Below are 21,368 nucleotides of genomic sequence, written 5' to 3'. Positions count from 1 at the left end.
TTTGTTTTTGTCTCGTTCCACGGCGATACAGTCGATTTTCATAATTCAACCCTGACAGGACTGACGAAATTGATCGAATTATCCTGGCGGGTTGAATGAACAAGATGCAGAAAAAAATGGAACACAGAGCTTGTTCATTTGGCACTGTTCATCTAATTCCATCACCCCCTCAATCAAATGTCCGCGCACTTCCTCTGTTTAAAAAAAAAAAGAAAAAAGAAATCTAACGTAGAGATAACATTAAAGCTCCTAAACAAAGTAGTAATTAACGCCAGACAATTTTTTAGCAAGAAGTACGCGCTAGGGTCTAATATGTGTTGCATGGTGGCTGCCATCTTCTAAATTCATCTTTGCTGCAATGCAGCCATCCTACGCGGCAAAGCAAACAAATGCTCCGACTGTGATTTACTTTATTTCTTTAAGCAAAAATACTCTTTTTTTTTGTTACCGGAGTCGGACATTGTGAGCTCCTGTTCATGCTCCAAAGCCTTCCCAGGACAGGCCGGAAGCAACCATTTTCGTTGGTAGATGGTTCAATGCCTTTACGGTCCCCCTTAAGCCCATCGTAGGCCTTGACAGACACTGCCAGTAGAGGGGTCGCTATCACCAAGGGCTTGGGAATGTGTGTGCGGACTGGTCAAGTTTGCATGACCCGGCGAAGGCCAATTTTAGGATTGAAATAATGAAAGTGTGGGCTAGCAGAAATGGATGGTTGCCGGCTGGGACTTTCAGCCATAACTCTATGAACCATGTAGATGACTTATAGTGGACTTTTTTCACAGTCGTGTGCAAGAAATCCCGATCCTGACACAGCCACAGACAAAATAATTATTTTGTCGTAGCACATGCATGGAATGAAGATATACTGTGCACGTTCAGTGAAAATTAGTGCGTTCAACTTCTGGCACGTGATTCACACTTTAAAGCCGCCCAAGGAAACCTGAGGACAGGAAGGCTAGATTTACTGACTTGGCTCATAATATCATTGCAGAAAACAAAACAGAAAAACATCCAGGCAGCGCGATAAATGAATACAACACATTGTTGCACAATCAAAATAGCACGCAGACTGCCACGAGACAAATGTATAGGTATACATAACGTCGAGACCGCGGTGACAAAATATTACACGTAAACTACGAAAACGCGATAACAGAAAAATTGTGGAACAACTTGCATGTGGGCTGACCGCAGGGTTTCACATACGTGTTTTCTCGTCTGATGTTCCTAGATCTACTCTACTACAGATGCGGAGATGTGCTACACACAATCCATTCTTACCTGCAATGCACCAGACAGTTTTGTTTTTTCATCTGTGGGAAGGAACGAAAGCAACTTCTAATTAATTATGACTTTTCCGCAATGACAACCAGACAAGCGTCTTGCCTGATTTCTTCCCGAATGGTGATAACAGTTCCGAGCGTAGCAGGTCATTCGCACACTGTGCTTCAATTTAAGCAGTGTCGTTTCAGTGCTTCCTAGAGAAAAATTAGGGAAAATACAAGACGAAAAAATAATATAAATATGTACATGAAAGTACGTCTCGCATTTCCCTGTCCCAACTCTCGAACGCTTCATCCGTTCTCGTATAAAGCCTCTTTTTCTTTTTTCTTCCTGTCAGAAAAAAAGAAAAGAAAAACAAGGAGTTTATCATACGTTTCAAAACCATTTACGCAATACAAAGCGAATTTTGTTCACTTGAATAAGACGGTTACGCATTACACAACGTGAAATTAAAATGCCACTTACGAGTACGCATTTCTTGAACGGCGAGACACGTCGGCTCCACTGCATGGAAAGGGCTTGCGCGGTTCTTGTCCATGTCACTTTTGTGTAGTTTGCGTTTATATGCGCAGTCCATGATAACAGAAATGATCCAACTAGTCTACCAAGAGACGCGGAACGAGCTGGCATCCAGAGCTAGCATTTGGCGGCAACTCACGCACCCGCGACATTTGGCGGCAACTCGCCCGCGCCCCTGGGAGCAGGCGGTGTTGCGCTTGAGGAAGAAAAATAGATAGCAAAGAAAGCCCGCTTCGCTTTCTCGCCCGTCCTCACTGGTGGGAGCTGATGCTGCTTTCCAAGAACCTCTTCATTCCTTCTGGGAGAGGGAGATGCGACCGCGCAAGACGACCGCAGTTCCCCCAGTCTTTTCCTTTCTTTTTTCAGGCACCTCCTATGAGCGCGTCGCCGTTTACTTTTGGTGTGTGCGTTGGTAACGTGCGTGCGTGCGTTTGTGTAATGAAAATCTGCGTTCTATATTTTCCAGGGATTGGTAGCTCTATACGAATATGTATATAGCTTATGTATACAATAATCTTGACCTCTTCAATGCGTCGAACAGTACTTTGGGTGCTATGTACGTTAGCATGTAGGTTCTGTTTTCTTTTTTGGGAGTATTTTCTAAATATGGTATAATCTTGTTTTGTTTCCTTTTGTACTTGCTCATTATTGTATAACTGTTATTAACGTGTGCAATTATCTTTGTTTTAAAAGTCTCGCTGTAAAGGCTCTGCCAAGCGAAAGGGGGCTGCGGCTTTGTCAATCTGTATCTGACAGCTTTTTCTGCGCCTCCGCTATCTGTTCCTTTACAAGGCTGAAAGAAATAATATGAATTTTAATAAATATTTATCGTCAAGCATCACATCTATATGTGCACGAAGTTCAATATGTGCGTGCATGCATACACAGTCAATACGCTTTCCAGGGAGCTTTGCACGAAAATGGTAGATATGCTTCACAGGAGACGGCGCTTGAAGAAACACTCATTACGCTGGCCTCGCGGATCGCACTTGACGGGATCAAAGCGTCCGCTGTCCAGCTAGAAACGGGTCGAACGCAGTTGAACATTTAAAACAAACTTTAATTACACTGAGAAGGTCAAAAAAGCAAGTTAAAAATACACAAAACGTTCAGTTTTAGCCCCGTAAAAAAGTGGTCTGGTCTCTAGGGCCGGTGGGGCGAGTCTGCCCGTCCCGTGCTTTTCCAACCGCGGTTTCCATCCCCGTCGCCGCCCCCAGGCCCGGGAAACAACACCCGACACCCCAAAGCGTCGTCACTGGGTCACTTCCAGGAACCGAACGGAGGGAGCGGTCCCTTTCTTTCGCGCACAGCTCGGAGTCCGCGGGGGGCCAGTGAAAGAGAAAGCAATAAAAGTAACGAAGGCTCGCTTCCCTCTTGAAGGAAAAGTCCGGCCGTGCATTTGCGATGCGCACAGAACACTTCCCGTCTGGTGTCTTTCGTTGTTAAGACGCCACCACTATATCACGGTCACAGCAAACGCACAACTTCTGTTGTTGGTCGGAAGAATGTTTTCACAACCCCGTCTTTGGCTGTTTTCAGCTCGACCTTGCGCACCCTTCCATCTGCGCTAGGCAGGCTTCGTGTAATCACTCGGACGGGCCAGTCGTTGCGGGTTGCTTCTTTATCCCTGAGTAGAACGACGTCGCCTTCTTTGAGGTCGGGTTTTGCTGCTTGCCATTTTTGGCGTTGCTGCAAAGTAGTTACATACGTTGTGCGCCAGCGCTTCCAGAACTCGTCAGCCAGGTTTCGCACGAGACGCCAATGCCGTTTGTAGAGGTTGCTTGTATCTAACTGCCCAGTTGTTACAGATGCGCTTCCGTGTTTTTGGGTTAAGAGTGTCGCCGGAGTTAAGATTGTGGGATCTTCGGGGTCAGACGAAGTAGGAGTTATGGGCCTGGCATTAATGATGGCCGCAACTTCTGCCAAAAAGGTTGCAAGAATGTCATGCGTGAGCCGTTGATGACGTGACTGCATGAGCATTGAGTCAAGAATTCGGCGTGCAATGCCGATCATCCGCTCCCACGCACCACCCATATGGGACGCGTGCGGTGGATTGAATGTCAATTTGCAGCCATTTCCGCTGAGGAACTTGCCTATTTGTGAGCGATGAATGCCCTCTGCGCTGATTCTAAGTTCTCTGCAAGCTCCGATAAAATTGGCCCCGCAGTCAGAGCGTATTAGCTTGATGGGCCCTCGCACTGCTAGGAACCTTCGGAAGGCATTAATGAAACGACGTATCCATTGATTCGATCAGGTCAATGTGCACTGCGCGAATGCTTAAGCAAGTGAACATAACTGCCCAGCGCTTGCTGTTTGCAACACCACCTCTCGTTCGGCGAGAGGCAATCATCCAGGGACCGAAAACATCGATTCCAACATTCGTGAAAGGAGGATCTGTGCTGATTCGGTCTGCCGGAAGGTCAGCCATCTTCTGGTCGTGAAAGCGCCCTCGCAGCTTCTTGCATGAAATGCATGCTTGCAGCACGGATGAGATGCACCTTTTACCTCCAACGATCCAATACCCAGCAGCTCGTACGGCTCCTTCTGTGAAGTGTCGGCCCTGGTGTTGCACGCATTCATGGTGGTGGCGCACGAGAAGCGTCGCCACATGGTGCCGACCCGGCAATAAGAGAGGGTGTTTCTCATCGTCTGGAAGGTAGCTTCTGTTCAAGCGGCCGCCGACGCGGATCAAGCCGTTGGCGTCTAAGAATGGGTCAAGCCTTCGAAGCGAGCTTGTCTTGTGAACCTGCTCTCCTCTCTGGATACAGCATATCTCTTCATAAAATGCGTCCTGCTGTACTGCGCGAATGATGACGAGCCTGGCTTTGGAGAGCGCCTCAACGGGAGCTACCTCTCCCTGTGATGTGTTCTTTGCGCGATGGGCAACCTGGATCAGACTTGCTACAGCACGAGTGAGACATTTCCAGTGCGAGAGCCTACGAAAGCGTTCGGCTCCGAGTCGCTGTCGCTTGTTCACCTCCGTCGCCAAAGTGCAGACTTCAGGGCGTATTTCTTTGTCTTCGTCAGGATTTAGGAGGATGAAGCTCGACGACCGCGCTTCCTCTTCTCGTCGTGAGAGAAAATCAGGTCCGGACAACCAGTTCGTGCTCTTAACCCTTTGTGAGGTGCTACTTTTTCCTTGAAATTTCGTTCATAAAATCTGAAGAATAGCATTCAGCAGGGCAAAAGAAAATGTTTGACACGTTTTTCAAGAAACATGGTGCAGCAGTTTTCGAAATAAAAGTGGTACATATATGTACCACTGACTTTACTAGAAGAAATGAAATGTGGTACACATTTGTACCGCTGTCCGCAGGCGGTTTAAAGTGAAGAGACAATGTGTAACAGGAACGATATTTACAAAGTCAATGCTGCTGTTCACTTGTGGAATGGCTAAAAACATTCGACACATAGCGGAACTTGGCATTTGCTGCACAGAAAGCTCGTTCGAACTTGCTGCTGTGTCGTGGAGCCCCACCTACACCTCTGTCGACAGGCCAACCGCTACGGGTGACGATCTCGGCTGAGAAGTCTGATGTCGTCAGGAACTCCTACCATATGCTTGCTGTCCCCTTCTTGCTTTTACGAGCGACAATCCTTTGCTATTACCTCCGCTTTCAGAAAGAATGCAAATGCACGGCCTGTGCGATTTACCGGTGCGATAGCCGTCCACTTAGGCCTAACAACCCCAGCCAAAAGCGAGCCCAAAACAGACAATTCAAAACGGTGAACAATTAGGGCGCCCTCAATGTATGTATATGGTTGCAGATGAATCACTAGGTTCCATTTAGTAAACGGGTAAAAGGATACACTTAGTAGGCATGTTGAAGCAGCGTTTTGAGTTAGTTTTTCCCACGCCACAGCAGCACGTACTGAACCGCAATGAAGACATTTGCAAAAACTAAGTTACTCTTCTCGCCACATGACGGAATAAAATAAAAACGCTCATAAAGCTTTCTAAATGCCTTGGTGGATGGCAGCACTAGTAAAATTGGCTCCAATTTGAACAGTTGTTTCATTACGGGCATTTGAAACATGCCCAAAAAGTGGTACATATTTGCACCACTGTACCACAAAGGGTTAAGCTGTGCCGCTGGAATCGCTCTAGTGGCGTGGTCTGCAGGATTTTCGTCAGTGTGAACGTATTTCCATTGTTCAGGTTGCGTGCTGCTACGTATCCGCTGCACCCTGTTGGCTACATACACGTATAACATTCTTGTTTCGTTGTATATGTAACTCAAGACCACTTTGCTATCCGTGTAGAACGTGACCGAGTTCGGCTGGAAGTCCAATTCTCGTAGTATAGAATCGGTCATCTCTACAGCAAGCACTGCTGCACACAACTCAAGCCTTGGGATGGTGTGTTCTGGTTGTGGAGCAAGCTTAGCCTTTCCCATGACAAATCCGACGTGTCTGTTTCCTTGCTTGTCAGTCACGCGTACGTATGCCACAGCTGCGACGGCCCTTGTGGACGCGTCTGAAAATACATGAATGTCCCTACTTTCGGCTTCAAGCGTCGAGACTGGCGCATACGTTCTTCGCACGTGAAGGTGCTGTAGTGTCTGGAGAGAGTTCTTCCACTCGTCCCATCTCTGCTTCTTCTCGTCCGAAAGCGGCGTGTCCCAGTCATAACCCTTCGTCACGAAGAAGGTACTTGCCTTGAACAGTTATTGGAGCCACAAACCCTAGTGGATCATAAAGGCTGTTGACGGTTGACAGCACTCCTCGCCGCGTATATGGCCTGTCCTGATGAGGAGCCCTGAAGACGAAGCTATCGTCGCCTATGTCCCACAGTAGACCGAGACTTCTTTGCGTCTGTGCCGAAGTCGAGGTTCTTCAGTCCCTGGGCGTGGTCCTCCCGAGGAAATGCATTCAGCACATTCCGCCTATTCGAAGCTATCTTGTGCAGCCTTATGTTAGCTGTTGCAAGCATTTTCTGCATTCTTTGCAGCAGACTAATGGCATCTTCTTCGCTCGGAAGAGACTTAAGCGCATCATCGACGTAGAAATCTCAACGAACTTCCTGGCATCTTCACCAAATCGTGGGGCAGCTTGTTGGGCAGTCCGTCGAAGGCCATACGTTGAAACAGCTGGTGATGGGCTGTTGCCGAAAACGTGAACCTTCATTCGGCACTCTGTGATTTCTCTGGAGATATCGTTGCCCTTAAACCAGAGGAACCTCAGGTAGTTCTGATGGACCTCACGAACCATGAAACTGTAGAACATTTGCTGGACGTCCGCTGTAACCGCAACTGGTTCTTGCCGGAAGCGTATCAAAATCCCCACAAGGTTATTCGTCAGGTCAGGGCCGGTCAGGAGAATGTTGTTCAGAGATACCCCTTCATACTGAGCGCTGGAGTCAAATACGACTCGGATTTGATCAGGCTTCTGGGGGTGGTGAACGCCGAATATGGGCAGATACCAACATTCTTCGTCCACGTGAAGTGGTGAAGCTTCCTCTGCATGACCCTTGATAAATAGCTCGTTCATGAAGTTCACGAAACGTTCCCTTGTTTCAGGATTTTTTCGCAGGGTACGCCTTAGCGAGAGCAGACGAGACAGAGCTTGTTCTCTGTTGTTCGGAAGCAGACTTCTCGGTGTGCAAAAGGGGAGAGGGGCGACCCAATTGTTTAATTTGTCTTGGGGGAATTCACTATTCATTATCTTGAGGAATGTCTTGTCTTCCATGGAGAGAGCACGCTGGTTGTCAAGTTCTGTTGTCTCGAAAAGATTCGGGGCCAGGGTGTCATCCAATGTTGCTGCCAATCGTAAATCTTTTGAGACCTTATCCGCAGAGTAGAGAATCGGCGCCTCCCTAACAAAGAAATGTCTTTGGCACGGCTCAAAAAGGGATGGTCGCCCACTGTCCAGCACATGGGTCTTGAACACGTTGACGCTGCCCGTTTTCCGCGTTCGACCAACGCAAACGTCGCCGATAATGACCCATCCGAGGTAGAGCTTCTGAGCATACGGCGCGTCGTGGGGTCCGTTGATTGTTTGACGAACCTTCTGAGCTCTTAGGATGTCCCGGCCAAGGAGGAGCAGTATTCCAGCCTCCTCAAGAGGCGGAATGTGATTTGCTACAGACTTCAAGTGCGGGTAGTGCCTTGCAGCGTCAGGTGTCGGAATTTCATTTCTGTTTTCTGGAATTGCCTTGCACTCGAGGAGAGCCGGAAGAGGAAACTTGACTTCGCCTGACATGCTCTGCACGAAAAAACCATGAGCGACTCTTCCAACCACTTCAGTACTGCCGGAGCAAGTGCGGAGCGTGTATTGCGTAGGCGTCCCCTTCACTCCGAAATTGTTTAGAAGTTCTGGCCTAACCAACGAGCGATTACTCTGGTCGTCAAGAATCTCGTACGCTCTGACTGTCTTGTCAGGCTGAGTCTCATGGGTCACCTCTACGAGGCAGATTTTAGCACACGACTTTGTGCTGTCGCCAGCGTTTGCCACTTCAGTACGCCTAGATGTGACTCTTCTTTCTGAGTCATCTGTGGTACTGTCATCAGACCCACTAGCCCTTGACGGCTCTGAGGTTGGTGATGCTGGGTGAAGCGCTGTGGCGTGGTCGGCGCTGTCGCATATCAGGCATATCACAACCGCCTGACAATGCCACTGCATGTGGTTCTTGGATGAGCAGCATCGTAGGCAGATCCCTTGCTTCTTTATGAAAGATTGCCGCTCTTCCAAGGTTTTTTCGCGGAAGGCGCGACACCTTTCCAAAGGGTGAGGTTTCTTGTGATATGGACACCACCCTTTCAAGTCCTCCGATTCAGGTTGCTGTTGGTTAGCAGTGGCATATTGATTAATCTTGGCAGAAGCAGGATCCACTTCTGTTTTTCTCGCTGACACAGATGATCTTTGCCGCGTGGTCTTGGTAGCATTGTCTTCCTTCCTTTGATTGAAATCAGACGAGGCATTTTGTGGATGCAAGATGAAACTCGGGTCGTTCCTCATGCTGGCCTGATCTCTAACAAATTTGCTAAAGAAAGAAAAGGGTGGAAATGCAGTGTCATGATCTTTCTTGTATTTCGACCCCGCCGACATCCAATTTTCTTGAAGTCCAGATGGCAACTTCGAGACAATTTTGTTCACCCCTCTTGCGGTGTCCAAATAGCCAAGACCGGCAAGGTACAGGTCAGCTTTCGCAGCCTCGAGTTCTAGCAGGAGGTCGCCAAGTTCCTGGAGTCTGGTATTTTCCCGGTAAGATATCTTCGGGAAGTCTTCCAGCCGCTTCAGTAGTGCATCCTCAATTGCCTCAGGGCGCCCGAAGACGTCGTCGAGCTGTTTCCACACGACGTTCAAGCCCGTTGAAAAGTCATCCACGTGCACCGATTTCAACCTCCGAGCCTGATTTGACGATTCAGGGCCAAGCCATTTGATGAGAAGGTCGAGCTCTTCCTGGGCAGAAAGACTTAGATCTCTGACGACACCTTTGAACGATGACTTCCAAGCGCGAAAGTTCTCAGGTCGATCATCAAACTTGATAAGACCGCTTGAAACAAGATCTTTGCGGCACAGGAATTTAAGGACACCGGCCAGCTCGGAGCTTGAACTGTTGTGTGCCGGGGCGTACACAGGCGGCTGCGGATCAACTCGTAAGTCCATAGGACGACTCGTAGCTCCAGCATGCTTATAACGTCGGTTGTTAGGGGCAGCATGGTAGTCAGGTGGACGTTCATCAGCTCGCAGACACATCGAATTATTCGCAGCTGTGTGGGCACCCGGCGCCGTGTGAGCATTGTTTACGTCACCGTTAGAGTTGGTGACAGCCACCTCAGTTAACACAAGCGCAGGGTTGCGTAGGGCTTGCTGCTCATCGATATAACTCCTAGTCTGCAGCGTTCGGTCCACAGGAGGGAGCGTGCGCATGCTCTCCCCGCCATCCTGCTCCACGGCTGCCTCGAGCGCATTCGCCTGTGCGTTTGCAGCTGCCGCTTCTTTTTCATGCTGCAAGATATCCAATTCAGCCTCAATCCTTGCCTTCTCAATACGCATCGCGGCCTCTCTGCGACCAAACTCTGCTCTGGCCCGGACGGCTTCGGCTTGTGCGCGTGCTTGTACGGCGGCTAGGCTGATTGTTGACGAGCCCGATCGTCGTGACCTCGAAGAAACGCTTGAGTAGGCCGATAGAGAGTGCTGCGATGTTACCTCTTGTAAGCGGTCGCGTTCTCGTTCTGTAGCCTCACGTAATTTGTCGCTTACAGTCACATAACGATCTGCGTCGATTGCTTTCTGAAGTTCTAATTCCTGCTGGGCTTCAGATCTGCTCGTTTTGGCGAGGAAGGTAGCGTATCTGGCGGCGACGTGCTCGTAGCGCTCATAGCTTGCGCGAAGCTGCGTTGCGGCGCTGTTAACGTCTTCCTCTTTCGCACATGACACTTTGAAAATAGCTGTCTCCACGTTCTTCCAGGCAGCGTCTATGCGGCAGTGCTCTTCGCGGCTCGTTTCATACGTTTCTTTAGCTTTCATAGAAAACGTAGTTGCTCTTTGTGGTCGAATATTTGCCGCGGAAGCTTCATGCTCTGCTGTCATAATTTGAGACGTTTCAGGCGTCAGCTTGTCCTGATCCATTTTGGTGTGCGTGCTTCACGACGTATCTCACTCAAAGCGTGCGTATGTGGAGAAGCCTGCTAAGCTGCGCGATGAAATATGAAACGAGCCCACCTTGTCGTTGCCCTGTGTGCCGTCAGCTGCTCAACTTGTAGGCGATGCCGTGTCCTTGCAGTAGGCGGATGTCATGGTCAAACCGGAGGTCTTGCCGTGCGACGTATTCCACTGAAGCGGATGTTGAGTTGGCGGCTGATGGCAGTCGACTTCACTTTTTTACTATGCTGGCCTCGCGGATCGCACTTGACGGGATCAAAGCGTCCGCTGTCCAGCTAGATAACGGGTCGAACGCAGTTGAACATTTAAAACAAACTTTAATTACACTGAGAAGGTCAAAAAAGCAAGTTAAAAATGCACAAAACGTTCAGTTTTAGCCCCGTAAAAAAGTGGTCTGGTCTCTGGGGCCGGTGGGGCGAGTCTGCCCGTCCCGCGCTTTTCCAACCGCGGTTTCCATCCCCGTCGCCGCCCCCAGGCCCGGGAAACAACACCCGACACCCCGAAGCGTCGTCACTGGGTCACTTCCAGGAACCGAACGGAGGGAGCGGTCCCTTTCTTTCGCGCACAGCTCGGAGTCCGCGGGGGGCCAGTGAAAGAGAAAGCAATAAAAGTAAGGAAGGCTCGCTTCCCTCTTGAACGAAAAGTCCGGCCATGCATTCGCGATGCGCTCAGAACACTCATTATATACCATGAATTTATTAATTCTTAACTGCTTGATTCTTGAATGTCATTAGTTCATTGAGCAAAAATTGGAAGAATTTGATCTAACTCTAGTTCTTCCCAAATCAAATCCACGTCGACAGCAGAAATGCTCCAATTTATGATTTACATTGATTGCCATGCAGCCTTAACTATTCTTAGACGAATCGACAATAGCTACAAGAATTGCAGATTTTGACATCTCTTCACAATTCGGCTTCGTATAATCGCTTCTTTCACCCTCCCCAGTGAAAACATCCAACTGGAAGGTTTTCCTAGAACTGTACAGTCAACGGGTCGCCTGCGCTTAATCGTTTGACGATTTTTGCTGTGCTGCGACAGGGCCGTTTACAATTAACACGCCGTTCGCGAACAATTTTGCTTGACTCTTTCAGCAGTTCAGATGACTATTACGAGAACTGTGTAATGCAATATCCACTTGATTAAATTTAGTTCCCCGTTAAATAGTTATTTTCTCGATAGTTTAACTACAAAAGAAGAAAGCAATAATGAACGATACAATAGTGTTGCAAACATATCCGTTCTTGAAGTATTTGGTAAAGGAAATGTAACACTTACGCGATATGTCTTCTTGCAACTTGCACACTTGTCTCCACGTACTCTTGCTCTCATAATAGTGGTCGTTGCATGCGCACCCGCATATATGGCGAAAATAAATTTGATTCTGATTTCATTATTCACTCTAATCACTAGAGTTCGATCAGTCCAGAACAAAACACAGAACCATCCTTTGGCCGGAAGCTGATCTAACTGCCAGATGAACTGTCACTAACGTCTGTATGTGATGGTTGCTGTTTTTCCCCGTGTGATGAACCGCCGTCATCGCTTTTGCATAGCTGGTATATATTCCGTCATTATATATATTCGTCCGTCAACATTTGTTACGCAAAAGCAACAACAACAAAAAATTGCTGCCTCTCACTTCTTCAAAGCACTGCGCAGCCTGTCGGAACGCACTGGCGCGTGTGAACGCATGGCCTGAAGGCTCAAAGTGTTGTTCAATTGCTGCCTGAACCACTAGTGAAGACTTTTCGCGCCACGTTGCTTTATTATGCTCGCTTTTCTTGTGACCGATGACAAGACATTAATTTTGGCGGCCTCTGCAAGACAAAGCTGCATCAACACAGCTTCTTAAATATACGAATTGGCACATCGGTTGTCGGACAGTGTGCATGGTCCCTTGTGGCACGTCACTAAAAAAACAATTAAACACTTAGCGTATATGCACAAAATGACGTGACCACTAATATGACGTGAGAGGGGACTTTCGGTCTCACAGACACACAAATATATATATGGGCATGTTCAGATAAGAACGGTAATTGAGGTCCCATGACCATTTTTTGTTTATCAATGAAATTTTTATATCTGATGGGCAAATGTGTCCACACAAAGGAATGAACCTTAGTTTTGCAAGAAACTTCGTAGTTTTCTCGGAAAAAAATCGTATGTCACAAGAGGTGGAGAACGTCGTTTTTGCCACTTCGCAAAGTTGCAAGTTTGGAGCCTCACTGCATGCACAATAAATTTTTCCCGCACATAAGTATCTTTTCGTTACTTTTTCGTAACATATGTTTTATACGAACAAATAAAAAAACAATTTTTCGCTGTGTCAATCTTCTAAATAAAAAATCGCAAACTTCTCTTCCGGAGCTATTCGGTGCAAAAAAGGCACTTTTCAGGGCAGCCTCAGGGCAAGATGCGTAAATATCTCCACACTTAATCTTTTTCTCAGTATTTTCCAGCTACTTTTACTCACTTTAGGCAAGTTTTGTAGTTTTACACTTGACAGATATTTTTCAATATGGCCTCAAATTTGGTCAAAGATCAAAAATGTCAAAAAAGTGACAACTTTGACTTCTATTTAAAAAGAAACATCATCGTCGAAATTCATTAAAATTTGCCTGAATAATCCTCAATAATCGTTAATTCTAAGGTACCAAAAAGGTGTTGCATTATATTGTTTTAAAGTATAAAAATGAATATAAAACTGAGTTCATGTTTTTGTTATCTAGAATTGCTTTTTGCTGCCTCTTAGAAATAGTAACTCTCAGAAATTTGTTTTAGCACTCACGGAACTTGGTTACATTTTATTTACCACAATATCCGAATGATCCTCAATGTTTGTAGAGCTTCTACTCGCTTGTTAGCGGCGTTCTTGATGCGTCAAAATGGGAATAAATTCGCGATTTCACCTGATGTCTCAAGAACTGGTTGGCAGCGGTCAAACGTTTTTTGTATTGCCTAATTTATCATCCTAAGTTACATTGGTATGTAATCAATTCTTTAAAAATATTAGATAATTTATCGGTGCTTAGAAAAGTTTTTATATATAAAAATGAATATTAATGTGTTTCTGAAGCCGACGTGTCCGGACCTGCATCTGTTTACCTCTGTGTTCAATGGTTCTACAAAGCACTGTCAGGAGACGAAACGTCGTCTTCTGAGGGGGACAATTTATCTGCAAGGTTTTTAATCAGCAGGAGTTTTAATCTGGACACAATTTACAAATGGTATGCCGCTTTATCTGCAGATTGCAATTCAGAAAATCGTAACAAGAAATAAAGGGCAGCAGTTGACTTCGGTATGCGCACAGTATATTGTCCAGCCCGAAGCACAAACCAGATCGCAGTCTCTTCCATTCCGAAGCAGCGGTGGAGGCCACGTAGGATGCACTGCCTTCATTTGATTGAACATACTTCCACATGTGGAGCGTCTGAACTCCAGGCACTTTCTTTGCCGTTTTCCATTCTTCCTTCTTCATTTCGCGAAAGTCTGCAAGCTCCCTCTGTCGGAGCTCCAGAATGGTGATGTTCTTTAGCGTTCCTTGAATTGTGTCCACGAACCCGCTGGCTGTTTGTATGGCCTCACTTGCAGGCTTCCGCAAGTTGTGGTGTGATGCTCCATGTTTCACAAGCCCACCAACGCCGTCGCAAGCATTTTTGCCGTGTCCAGTGGCCGAAAACATCCATTTCGTCTCTTGACATTCACTGCGTTCTAGCTCATGAAACTGATATTTATTCTTGAAGTGAGCGGGAGCCCCGTCGCTCACATGTGTTACCTTAGTGTAGATTGGCGCGCTGTCTTCGAGATGTGCTTTGATTTTCGACAGAGCAAAACATGCATGAGCTGAATCATGAGACATATCGTCGGAAATAACGGCGTAGTTCCGAGTCGATTTTCTTGACGTGACAACGCAGGTAAGCACGGTGACCTGCTTCTTCTGCCAATGGTACGCTTGTACTGCGTCTGGAAGCACAACTGTCCAGTTTTCGGCGAAATCAAAATGCAATACAATTGCACCTCTCTCGCAGCTCTGTTTTTCTTCATGTATTGCTTTTGCTTGCACAGATCTGATATAGTTGTGGGGAATCCATTTCATGGTCATTCTTTTAAATTCTCTCATAAATGATGAAGCGGTCAGAGTTTTTTTAACTAGCTCACCGTATTCCCATGAAGCAATCAACACCTCGTCCTCGCTGCTCATATCAAAATTTTCCAAAGTGAAAATGTCATCTTGTGGACAGTGCTCACAATTCCTGAGGAAACATGACGCAGTAGGTTCTTGGCATACACAGAGACTCTGCATATCATTGGGAGAAAGCGACCTTCCGGAGGCGTTCTGCAGTCCCACGAGGCACAACTGAAAGTTTGCAAAGCACACGCAAACACACACTTGCCACTGTGGCGAGCATTTCACCCACTTAGGACGCAAGGATATGAATTTTGTGAGGCCAACCTGGGAGGCAGGGTGAGCTTGCTTGTAGAGGCGGAATGCTTCTCGCAAGGACCGCGTCATGAACCGTTTAGGTACCCATTCCTTCTCTCCCTCCTTTTCGATTCTCACAACATCCTTTTTGTTCGGTGTCTGTCTAGAGCAATCGAGTTTATCCATGGTGTAATATTCTAAAACGGTGGTAATGTCTTCGTGTTGTAGCTTACATCTTGTATATCGCTCCTGTGTTGACCATACGCCTTCTTCATCCACCATCTTCTTCGATTTTTGAATAACGTACCTCGTTGCCTCTGGAATAACTTCCTGCACATATTTCACGGTTAGGTTGCGTGGTAGCAGTGTCAGCAACTGGCAACGCTCTTGAAAGGACGTACACCTATTGTAGGCAGCATGTAGGTTGTCTTCCCAGTTGCTGCACTGCGCACACTTTTCTTGTGACGCACGCGAAGTCCCTGGGATATTATATGCTGCCTGTATCCCTGATCGTATTTTCGTCACCATAGCTCTTGCCACCTCTCCCTGCTTTCGCTTTGCATAGGAAAGTCTGAGGGTTTTTTTAGAGCGCTCGGTGGCTTTAGGGGCGAGATTTCGGAGGTAAGGCTGACACTGGAGTTTAAATTTTCTACGATTTCTTCTCCAGGGCGGAATTCTTCGAATGTTTCGGTTGACTCTGCCTGCATATTTTATCTATGTCTTCCTTGAACCAACGGTAACAATTCTGACAGATGAAGTCACTTTCTCGTACTCGGAGAGCTTCTTCGGGAAGCAGGACTTCTTTGAGAGCAGCGACATTGAGGGTCTTTACACTGCGAAAATTACGTCCTTTTTCAATTCTCTGTTTGTGCTTTTTTGAGTAGTCGGCACAAAACGTTCGCCGCGGAAATCTCTTCATGAATGCAAAAGCTCACCGCTTCCGAAGATTATCGTAGGACAGAAGAGCAGGTGACGGATGCAGGGCCCAGGGCTGCTTTTCCAAAAAAAAGGAGATGGACAGATGGATGGATTTTTAACACAGGCTTCCCGCCGTCGACACTGACGCTGGTTCGGTCTGGCGTACGAGCTGAGACTGGGATACCAAGTATGCTTGTCGTGGGAGCCTTCGAGCGCAGAGAAACCACGTGAGTACAGAAAACGACCCCACCGTCTACCATGCCTGCAAAACGACGCGCGAAACTCGAGATCCGGACAGCATCCGCTCATCGGGCCTGTCTCGGTCGAAGGTCCAAGGCTAAGGTATAACTGCCAGGCGTTCGGTGCGTTGCGATGGAAAGATGATAGCGGCGGCTAAAGCCTCGGTGTGGTGGCGGCACACATGGTGCTATGAAATTCGGGGTCGCGCCGGGCGTTATATAGCTATAGGAGCGGCTGCCAAGCACGGTTCATCCATGGAGCGGCGGCAGCTCGTTAAAGGCATCTTGAGAGTAGCGACGGGTGCAATAAATGTTTGCATAAACGACCACTAACCACACGTCACTAGAAGATAACGTTCTCAAATATGCTTACAGTAATTTAAGTCCCACTGTTAGAAGAGTACGAAAGCGAATAGGAGCTTTAGACCTTTGATTGTAAGAGAAAAAAAAAACATAAAAATTACACTTATGAACTCAGCAACTGTAACATTTAAAATTTACCCACAAAAAAAAAAAAAAAACAGCAATACTAAATCCAGCTTCTCACGATAGCGCATCCTAAGAGAAAATACTGAGCAATCGTAGGGATTGAAATTATGAAGTCAGTTTTGTATTAATTTTCATACTTTAAAACAATATAATGCAACACTTTTCGGTACCCTAATATTATCGAGTATTGAGGATTATTCAGGCAAATTTTAATGAAATTCGACGATGATGTTTTTTTTTAAATAGAAATCAAAGTTGTCACTTTTTTGACGTTTTTGATCTTTGGCCAAATTTGAGGCCATATTGAAAAATATCTGTCAAGTTTAAAACTACAAAACTTGCCTAAAGTGAGTAAAGGTAGCTGGAAAATACTGAGAAAAAGATTAAGTGTGGAGATATTTACGCATCTTGCCCTGAGGCTGCCCTGAAAAGTGCCTTTTTTGCACCGAATAGCTCCGGAAGCGAAGTTTGCGATTTTTTATTTAGAAGATTGACACAGCGAAAAATTGTTTTTTTATTTGTTCGTATAGTACATGTTACGAAAAAGTAACGAAAAGATACTTATGTGCGGGAAAAATTTATTGTGCATGCAGTGAGGCTCCAAACTTGCAACTTTGCGAAGTGGCAAAAACGATGTTCTCCACCTCTTGTGACATACGATTTTTTTCCGAGAAAACTACGAAGTTTCTTGCAAAACTAAGGTTCATTCCTTTGTGTGGACACATTTGCCCATCAGATATAAAAATTTCATTGAAAACAAAAAATGGTCATGGGACCTCGATTACCGTTCTTATCTGAACATGCCCATATATATATTACACGAAGTGATGCCGCAAGAAAACAGGAAGCGACGTATAAAAGCGGGTGCTCGCAAGGCGCAATTTATTCTTCGTTACTGCGAACTGCCGTCGTAAAATGCCGTGAAAGGACGAGTGCCTGCACAATTACTCGTTGCTGCTGACTTCTTTGTCACCGTCGGCGATGACGGTTTCTGCCCCCCGTGCGACCGAAGTTATTCGGCAGGCAGCACTTCAGAAATACCCGTAATAGAATCGAATACGGCGAAGGCACTGTGCGACGATTCTCCGGGCGACTTTGGAGGCCGCTCGCTTGGCGCGCCTACACATCACCGCCGATCGTCTTTCGCAAGGTTTCGATTAATACTCCGTAACCATATTGATGCGGCACTGAGAGCGTTTTAAACCGGGAGGATAAAGGCGGCGCGAAATGAACAGTGAGAACTCCCAGCTCGCGCGCTCTTGCGCACGGCGAAATGTCAGCGTTAGATAAAGTAAAAGAAAAATAGCACACGTTATGTTCATGTCACGAACCCGAATATAGTGCGAGGCGCGTTCCAAGGCTCGAAATTTCGGGGAAAATACTCGCGCTACATTCGTGGAAATATTAAGTGCGTATCTCTCGTGTGTCGCCTCTTCTCTAGCTCCCGCTGGTGGCAGCAAGTAAAGAACACCTCATTTTATAGTAATGTTATTTCATTATTTCAATGATCAACTCACCAGCATTCAGGCACTCCAGCTACGTGTGTCTCTGTGTGTGTTCTACCCATTCGCTACATTATGTCATTAATTACAAGTACTCATTTAGGCGCAAACCTCGTTTATGCATTATGGTATATGTCTTTATCAATCAGACGCCATTTCGGACGTTCGGTGGTATCGATTTGTCACGTAAGTGCATCATAGCCCCATATAAAAACCAGAGAACATGTATATTCGAACGCGGAAACCGAAAGTTCGATCACGTCAAACGACTGTTCTTTTTTTTTTTTCGTATACGTGCCAGGCAGAAGAAGTGCACGATATCCACCGATATGCATGAGTCATATATTCTAATGACGGAGCTTTATTTTAGATGAGAGCTATAGGTTACGTGGCCGGCTGCATGCTGCGCGCAGTCTGCCATCTGGGAAGTGGTGCCATTGTCGAGTGTGTGATAAGATAGCTCGCCAGCTTAGGCAGCGTCAGCAGCTACAGCGCCGCTGTGGCACTCGCGATGCGGTCTATAAAAGCCGCTGCTTCCTGATAATAAAGGTTGTTTGGTTGTTGCTTGTCGAAGGTGAAAGACGCACACTTCATTGCGTCTGTTCGCGACGCAAACATCGAGAAGGCCCTTCCACATTTTTCTTCAGCGATATATGAAAGCGCTATACGTGAAAACGTATAAAGTTGACAGCAGCAATTGATGGACAAGAAAAAAGAAACCTATATAATATTGTCTAATGTAAGCTGTTACATGTTTTCAGCCAGAAACTTATAACTATATTAGGCAAAGCTGTATAGGTAAAACTATACTGATTTAAAAGAAGATATTACAATTAAACTGTACATTTGTTGCGACGCACTATAGCGTATGCATCCATGTTAATTCTTCCGCATGCAAGTGCTTTTGTGGTACTGCCTTTGGTGCGTTTCTAGATTTCTCATCTTGGGCTCAGATAAATCGCGCCGTTTATTCAAAATTTACTGACGACAGACACAGCTGGCTTCTCGGCCGCAAGCGCAGTCTACAGCGACCGAAAAGAATTTTTCCGCGTTTCTCCGCCTGTTTTCCCTGGTTGCGCACGTTTTGTATTTTTCTTTCTTTTTTTTCTTTCCCCTCCTAGCTCCATACTGCGGTTACCCGGCCACGCTACTCGGCCTTGGGCTCGGTCCTCCCTTCTTGCCCGCATTCTTCCCCGCCTCTGGACTATTTTCCTTTACTTTTTTCTCCCTTTCGCCAGAGGCTATATCAGCTTGTCGTTGGAAGTAGGCATGCGCGTTTACATTGCTTGTTCGCTCGCGCTCAAATTTCGCAATGAGGTCGCATTCTTTCTTCTTGCATTTTTCACAGATAGATGATATCTCTGCTTGCCACGATTCATGCGAAGAAGTCCTACCCAGTCGAACCGAACCAGCTGCGAACGAACCAGTTTAAAAGCAATGCAAAGCGTTTCACCAATGCGGAGAAACAAAAAATGCCGCCTTTTAGCGAAACGTGAGTTGAAACCAAGCAGCAGCACGAGCAAACTCATTAAAAATAATTTAAAAAAAGGTTCAGAGTTGCAGACTGGTGCTTCGGCAGTGTGCATCAGCTGTAGCAGCATGCGAAATGCTTGTTATTATGTTTTAGTTACGTACTTAGCGCAATACATTTTATGCTGTCTAACAAAAAAAAAATACGTGGAGCCAAAGTTCAGTCGGCAACTGAAGCCAGCCCGATGCATTGCCGGCGTGTCGCACCGACGAGCGTTTGGCGCGCTCGGCGTTCAGTCGTGCTCTGACGGAGGCCCAGCCCGCGCGGCCGGCCGCGTGCCCATGTAGCTGGAAGGAGACGTCGGGCCGACTGTTTTCGGAAGTCGGGTGGCCAGTGAAGCCGGCTGCCCACTATTTCCCAACAATCGGCCAATCATTGGCAGTCGGCTAGGGTTGCTTGGGAAGTTCTTAACAGATGCTCTCAGAAAAACAGCACCGCAAACGGCAAAGTGGGATGACGCAAAAGAAAAGGCTTTTAGTATGCTGAAGAACGCACTAACGAGTCAGCCAGTGTTGAACGCGCCCGACTACTCTAAGCCATTCATTCTTCAGTGTGATGCCAGCGACAGGGATATGGGGGTGGTGCTTTGTCAAGAGAGATGATGCAAATGAACACCCTGTACTGTACGCCAGTAGAAAGCTTTCAGTTCGTGAGGAACCATACAGTGCATCAGAAAAGGAATGCGCCTGCGTAGTATGGGCGGTGCAGAAGCTAGCTTGCTATATCGCTGGTTCAAGGTTCACCATAGAGACTGACCACGGTCCCCTCACCTGGCTGCAGTCCACGTCTACGAAAAACGGTGGTCTTTTGCGCTGGAGCTTGGCACGTCAACAGTAAAGCGCGGGCTACATGGAGCGAATTGTCACGGCGAACGCGGCGCGGCGAACAGGGGCGCGGCGGCAAGACGTCGAAGATGCGCTGCATAGCAATACATGAGGCGAACAGCGGGCGGACGCCGCCGCGAGTTCGCCGTGTTGGCGCCAGTGTTATCAGATTTAGCATACGCGTTGTAATAAATGATGAAACAAATATAAGCGCTTCTTAAGGTGGCATATACCGCTTTTATAACTGAAAAATACATCAACACTAGCGCAGACACCGACGTGGTTGCAGAAGACGAGAAAAGGCCCGCACGCGAAAGACCAGCATTAGGGTGGAATTCTACCATCATGCCTAGCGACCGGAATTGGCGCCTCCCGATTGGCTGTCGTCCGCCGCTGCGCGCTCGACGCTTCCGGCGGCCCGACGAAAGTATTTGGACAGGCAGGTCGGCGGCGGCCGTCAAATTTTTGGACGCCGGCCGTCGGGCGTTCGCCGCTCGGACGCCGGTTATTCGTTCCATGTATTCCGGGCTTAAACCTTCAATATTCGCTACAAGAAGGGTAAGCTTAACGGCAATGCCGACGGTCTGAGTCGTTGCCCCTAGAGTAGCGAAATTCTCAGGCTCACTCTGGTTTCCGTCGCATTCTTTTCCATACGCTTTTTTTATTAGAGAGTTTTAGAATAGGGGCCCCAATATTTTGGGGCCCCAAAGAGCTTTGCGGCTGTTAGCGTTGGGGCACGCAGGAGTGAAGAGTTTTAGAATAGGGCTTTGCGTTTGCAAATAGCGTCTTACGCTGACAGCGCCACTACGGCGTCTAAGAAAAACGAATAAAAATAATTAAATAAAATATACCATCTTATGATATGAATAGTAATTTTGACTTGCGTGTATTCGCGTTTAATTACAATTTAGAGGTTATTCTTCAAGCAGCAAACAATTAGTTGTGCTTAGTTTGGAGCAACAAAACCAAATTTACGTGCCTTCACCAGCCAAGCTTAGCCGTGTTAGGCCTACGAGCCATAAAATC

At 46.9% G+C, this 21,368-nt stretch overlaps 2 protein-coding genes across 2 annotated transcripts; both read right to left on the bottom strand.

Moving 5' to 3' along the window:
• Positions 1-6,714: 6,714 nt before the first annotated feature.
• Positions 6,715-9,801, bottom strand: LOC129384450 (uncharacterized). Its single transcript, XM_055069896.1, has one exon. The coding sequence runs from the start codon at positions 9,799-9,801 to the stop codon at positions 6,715-6,717; it is 3,087 nt and encodes a 1,028-aa protein (XP_054925871.1).
• Positions 9,802-13,455: 3,654 nt separating this feature from the next.
• LOC126529706 (uncharacterized) lies at positions 13,456-17,351 on the bottom strand. Its single transcript, XM_055069885.1, has one exon. It carries the CDS (start codon positions 15,365-15,367, stop codon positions 13,619-13,621), a length of 1,749 nt encoding a protein of 582 aa, XP_054925860.1. The 5' UTR covers positions 15,368-17,351; the 3' UTR covers positions 13,456-13,618.
• Positions 17,352-21,368: the final 4,017 nt, after the last annotated feature.

Source organism: Dermacentor andersoni, chromosome 9 (assembly GCF_023375885.2).
Source record: "Dermacentor andersoni chromosome 9, qqDerAnde1_hic_scaffold, whole genome shotgun sequence".
Lineage (NCBI taxonomy): Eukaryota > Metazoa > Arthropoda > Arachnida > Ixodida > Ixodidae > Dermacentor > Dermacentor andersoni.
Note: the sequence above shows the minus strand (reverse complement) of the source record. Positions and strands in the feature narration are given on the sequence as shown.